Source organism: Chaetodon trifascialis, chromosome 4, assembly GCF_039877785.1.
Source record: "Chaetodon trifascialis isolate fChaTrf1 chromosome 4, fChaTrf1.hap1, whole genome shotgun sequence".
NCBI lineage: Eukaryota > Metazoa > Chordata > Actinopteri > Chaetodontiformes > Chaetodontidae > Chaetodon > Chaetodon trifascialis.
This window is the reverse complement of record NC_092059.1, coordinates 11694410-11700409: the sequence shown is the minus strand read 5'-3', so window position 1 is coordinate 11700409 and position 6000 is coordinate 11694410. Positions and strand designations below refer to the sequence as shown.

Genomic DNA, 6000 nt, shown 5'->3' with positions numbered 1-6000 from the left:
ATAACACACACACAGGGCTCAGAGTGAGCAGAGAGGCAGTGTCAGGAAGACTTTCACTTTCAAATTGAGGCAAACGTTTGTTTTGCTGCCTGCACATCAGGTTCTGCTTTCAAGCAAAGCGGGCAACGTCCTGTTGGGACTGTATGCTAAATAGAGTAATTAGATCACTCACATATGTCAAACGAAATATCAAGCGCGAAAGCACTGTCACACTTTGGAGGTGGTAGCGAAATGACCACGACCACCGGGGCTGTCAACAAACACGACGCGTAATGATGAGCGTTCAGCGCCTGACTGAGGAGGACAGACTCTACAAAGAGCTCACTGTTAAGCTTAAAATAAAACACAACGAAATAAACTCGTGATTACTTTGCTATTTTAATAACATTTTGAGTTTACTGGAGCTTAATCCACATATAATGACACAGCTCGTGCAGAAATGGTGACCAGCTACTTCGTTTCTGTCAAAAACAAAACGAGTAAACTAACAGGCACCACACAGTCCTCACTATCATCTCTCTGCAGGCACAAAGCAACCTCACACAAGACGCAGGACACACACACGTACACACACGCACACAACTTATTCAACTTTTCCCATCAGGCTGCCGTCATAACATCTGCAGGACAAATATATTCAAAAATCAGTCATTGCAGCTTCCATTAACATTAGAAAAAGCCTCTGAAGGAGTTGGTACTCTAACCCTTGCACACACTTGCGCTTTACAGCCCAACTGCTTGTACATCTATGCGTAAATACATGGTGATATATATGAAAGGTAGACTTTGGCCCATTCACATCTGCGTTTGCACATTTTACTGTCATCATTATTATCGTTATATACCTTTTTAAGTATTTTATCCCTCTTTCTTTCTCTGTATTGAACAACAATTTTCCTGCTGGGATTCATTTTTTTCTGAATCTGAATCTGAATGGTGGTATTTATTTATCTTTGAAGGCTTTGTATATATTTCTGCTCCATGTATTTTATTTTTTTTCTGTCTACCTCCTTGAGACACGTCAAAGGTAAATTGTCATCGCTTTGGGAGGCGCAATAAAGTTTTTCTGATTCTTATTCGGATCCGTTGAATGCCTCAAATATGCACAGACATTATATTTGCTGCAGCTTCAGGCAAGAAGCATAAATGTCTAACAGGGTTATGGTTGCGTTAAATTCGGAGGCCGTTGTTCGCTGTCATATGCTGATGTTGACCTGTTTCCTTCATTAGACTGCTGATTTAAACTCACATGTTGGCCTGAATGAGGCTAATAGAAGGCCGGGTCATAGAGAAGCGCTACACAACCCAAGAAAATTATAGCAATGGCATATTCTCTTCATTCTCCATGCAGCATCAAGAGTCTGATAATATATGCCTTCCATCCTTATCACACTAGTTTATTAACTATAGATCCGTTGTTTTCACAGTTTTCTCATTTCTTTTGGTTGAGTAACAGAAATATTCTTTATTCATAAAATGTCCACACAAAAGTCCACAACTTCATACTGAATACTGGGTCAGTATGTAACCGACTGCTGCACAGAGATTTAGCTCTTTTTAAGATAAAATATAAGTAAAAAAAACAAACAAACATCTCTAAAGTTAGAGTATGGCTTGGATTTTTATTTGGAGACAATCTTAAAAAGTGAACCACTCACGTGAGCTCAGATACTCGTCCAGGTATTGGACAACGTCCATCCTTCCATACCGGAGCGCGAGCTGCCGGGGGGTGTATCCCTGAAGGTTGGCCGTTTGGGGGTTCGCGGTGCGTCCGATCAGCAGCCGGACCACCTGCAGATGGCCCTGCCTGGCGGCCAGGTGCAGCGGCAGGTGACCTTTCTCATCGACCATGTTCGTGTCTGCCCCGTGGTCCGCCAGCACGCGAACAGAATCTGCGAATCCCTCGCGCGCCGCGTCGTGCATCACGGTGAGGCCGCAGACCGGATCGCGTAGGTTCGGGTACGCCCCAGCTTCGAGAAGAGCCTTAACCACGGCGGAATTCCCCAGTTTCACCACCTGAGCAAAGACAGGCGGAGGATGAACTGGATGCTGAATGAGAGGGAGTGACTCAGCACGTGTGTGGAAGAATTTGGGTGCGACTGCTGCTGAAAACACAGGCTACAGCATAACCTACATTAAAGAAGTTCTCAAATTGGAATCAATAAAGTAAAGTCTAATTATCCATTTATGCATCACTACACAACAGACAATTAACACTGATAGACTAGTTCTTTAGTAATAACGGCCTATTAACAATTTGGCTGATAAGAAAGAGACCATGCAGCTTTTTTCAAAAAAGAAAGAAAAAAACCCCCAAAATAAAACAAAGAAACAAAAAAACGTTAGAGCTACATATGAAATGTGCTTAGATATTACTAATATGAGCAGACTAAAATGACTGCACTGATCATTTTAAGATATCTTTGTTATTATTATCATCAATAAAATTGTTACTACCACTAAAAATAATAATGTTAGTATTACTGATATTGACTTTGCCTGAAACTGATTTCAAACTGCATTAAAACTAGTGTAGACCTGTAAAAAAAAAAAAAAAAAAAATGCAAGCAGGCCCATGTAGTGTAGCTAAGCTCTCATTCACTGTTTCCTTCCTCATCACCACCATTTTGTCACTCCTTACTTAAACTCCACCATCTTAAACTGAATTTTGCTTTGTCCCTCGCCTCCCTTTTATTACAATAATACTAAAATAGGCTCATTCTTTTGTATATCTCAATTATTTTTTTCTCAGGAATGAAAGGTGCAAAACATATGCTGGAACATTAAACTATGAAACCTATAGTGATAAAATAACATCTTATTGTTCTATTAAAAACACATACACACACTTACGGTAATCTGATATGAAAAAATTAACAGCAAAACTATGATTTTCAGAATGATTTTGGTTAGCTGTGTAGCTATTTTCACTCAGTATCCAGATCAGCTCATCATGCTAACTCCTCTCTGCACTCTGTCCACACATTCACACACAGATTCATTTGAAAACTATTTATATATCCATTTATACTATTTCGGTTGATATTTCTCAAATGTCCAGTCAACTTTTTTCACCGTTGTAATGAACAAAGTGGACTAGATTTTTGAAGATAGCATAGGATCAGGCCTTCTCCACAACAGCACACCAAGATAAGGAAGTCAAGCATGCTGCATATCACACTACAGTCAGCAAAAAAAAAAAATCACCACAAACAAAAACATTTTTTCAAGTTCACTTTGACACAAACTCGTTTGGAAGTGATTTGTACCAACCTGCAATGCAGTTCTGTTGTATTTATTAAATCCATTAACATCTGCTCCATTTTGCAGCAAAAACAACACTTCAGGTAGGTTTCCCCTGGCAGAGGCATCGCAGAGCTTGTCAGCTACTGACTTCTCAGCCATTCTTGCAAAAAATATAAAGAGATAGAAGCCAAGGTTTTTGAGCTGCTGTGTGGGGAAAAACTGTTATAATGCAGGAGGCAGTGGAGAAGAAGGACCCTGCATTTCCTATGGCACCACCCTCCCATCCCTTACATCACACATGGGCTTGACAAAGGAAACTTACCACAGGTTAGAAAAAACAACAGTGTTATATGCAAAACCATATCTCACTGCAACAGTTTGCTTTTTTACATTTATGTCTCAAGAATCCACCACAAAAGGGTTAAAGAAGAGGTCCTTGAAGACATACCTGCAAAATAAACAAGAAAAACATGCTTCCTTGATTTTCTCTTGCAATATGGATGTGTAGAATCCAAACTGAAGTGATTGTTGTTGTTTTATTTTACATGTAAATCGGTTTAAATTGTTGTAATGTTTCATTTCATTAAATATATATATGTATATGTGTGTGTGTGTGTGTGTGTGTGTGTGTGTGTGTGTGTATGTATATATATATATATATATATATATACACACACACACACACACACACACACACACACACACACACACACACACACACACACATACACACACACACACACCATGAATAACTTATAACATATAACCTTTGCTACAATTAATGCTCACAGACTAAAGTAAACAATGATATATGAGGTTATTATGGATCACTTTCACTCTACTTTTACCAACCTCTGTCCAACAAGATGCAGATGTGCATTTTACACAATGACAGGCGACCTATGACACTTCACTTTCACGGCTTATATTCTATTGATGGTATAAATACTTTAGTGCTCAGTCAGTACCCAGACGGGCAATAAATCCCCCCAGCTCTATCTGTATAATTGTATCTCCAAATTCAAAATGGTTATTACTATTATTATTACTTTACTATTACTATTACTACAAGATTTTCAACGTGAGCCTATAATGCTATATGGTTAAGCTGCAAAACATATTCTACCTCTGAGTCAGCTGGCATTTTTATTCTATCTTGGCATTGTGGATCATAATTATATGGGAACAATGTATAAACAGTAATTAGCCTCCTTTTCCACGTTCTGTTAGAGCACTATAGCCCCTGACTGTCTTGTGATCTCGGGCAGATACCGAATTTCATCGGATGCACTGACTATGATAACCTAATGTTTCTTTCTTTACTCGGACGCCTGCCTATAGGAGACACAGACGTATGCACAATGGACTTAAACATTTTGTAAACACAGGATATAACCTAAGGTAGCTGCAACTATAACTTAAGCAATCGAAGCTTCAATTTACAGGACTGATATTTGAGAATTGAAAAACAACGACCCTTACTTTAAATATGATTAAAACCATAACTCGAGCTTTCCTCCGTGTAACTGGTCATTCGGTGCCATCCCGCAGAGTCGCGCGCTGAAAAATCAACACAAAAAATAGGAACAATACAAAACGGAAAAGATCGATTCATCCACGCATATTATCATAAGATGTGATGTCACGGCCACTTCCCGCTCATTTTCAAATGATTTTGCCACAATGTAAAAAGTGCGTTTCTACAATCATGTGCTGAAATCATCGTGCGCAGGTCGAGCGACTGAGAGAGGCGAGCCGATCTGCGCGAACAACGCACAATCCAGACGAGGTCCATTTCTTTCGCGACAGTAAACCTACCTATCATCCTCCATGAACCATTGCCACAGCGGTGTCTTATGGGATCTCTTTCAAATTTTGGCACGGGCTAAATGTCCAAACGCAGCAGAGCTCCTGGTGAAATATCCTCACTGACATCACGTATGGTTCATCTGAAGTGTAAATCGAGCTGTAGGAGGAAGGATGTCGTCCTTAAAGCGTATCATTTTTGAAATTCTAACCAAAAAACGATGGGATGGTGTGATTGGACAGAGAGTGATAGGCGGGCCACTGTCGTGGAGCTTTCGGAGCAGAATCCGTGATGCTGTAACAACGCAGCGGTGATGAAGGAGCCCGCATTCATTGCTGCGATATAGAGATTTTATTACAGCGATAAGCAGTCTCATTGTAGCATGCTAATGCAATGGCGGTGCCCTACTTCATTCTTAATAATAATTTCCAATGAAAGAGCAAGATAGGGTTGTTATGGTGCCATGGACGACATCTTTCACTTTTCCTTAGTCATGCCGCCCTCTAGTGATGGCACTTCGTATAGCCTGAAAGCTGGGTTTGTTTTGTTTTGTTTTGGTTTGTTTTGGTTTGGTTTGGTTTGGTTTGTGCAGCGCTGGTCAGATGAGAGGTGATTTACAGCATACTTATAATTCATGCGTCGCTTTTACACAGAAAGTAATAGAGCGATCATGAGGATATGCGCACTTTGACAAGATTTACACATGAAGCGCCCACAGGCTTTTATTAACTAGCTTTGGTGTGATACAACAAAAAGAAAGATAAAGTAAAATCGGGTCATATGACTAGTGCTCTCAGATGTAATCTGTAATTAGGCTGTTATGGTACACACGTTTAGTGGCTGTGCGTAAAAACACAAAAGGCTGGTTGCGCTTGTGTTTCCATATGCATTCATAACTGCGGCAATTGTTATTTCCCCTTGCACTATAGCCGGACATCTGAGCGCAT

At 40.0% G+C, this 6000-nt stretch overlaps 1 protein-coding gene across 2 annotated transcripts in view; it reads right to left on the bottom strand.

Annotated features, from left to right (window-relative positions):
• The window catches only part of cdkn2c (cyclin-dependent kinase inhibitor 2C (p18, inhibits CDK4)), an 8122-nt gene extending 2861 nt beyond the window's left edge, over positions 1-5261 (bottom strand). The window contains exons 1-4 of one of the 2 annotated variants that reach the window (XM_070961014.1): positions 5065-5261; positions 4729-4806; positions 3274-3406; positions 1659-2016 (exon numbers count right to left, since the gene is read on the bottom strand). In XM_070961014.1, the coding sequence (XP_070817115.1) occupies positions 1659-2016; positions 3274-3405 (490 nt within the window). In that variant the 5' untranslated portion in view covers position 3406; positions 4729-4806; positions 5065-5261. The remainder of the gene's footprint in view (positions 1-1658; positions 2017-3273; positions 3407-4728; positions 4807-5064) is intronic. The other variant, XM_070961012.1, reaches the window with a different exon arrangement.
• Positions 5262-6000: the final 739 nt, after the last annotated feature.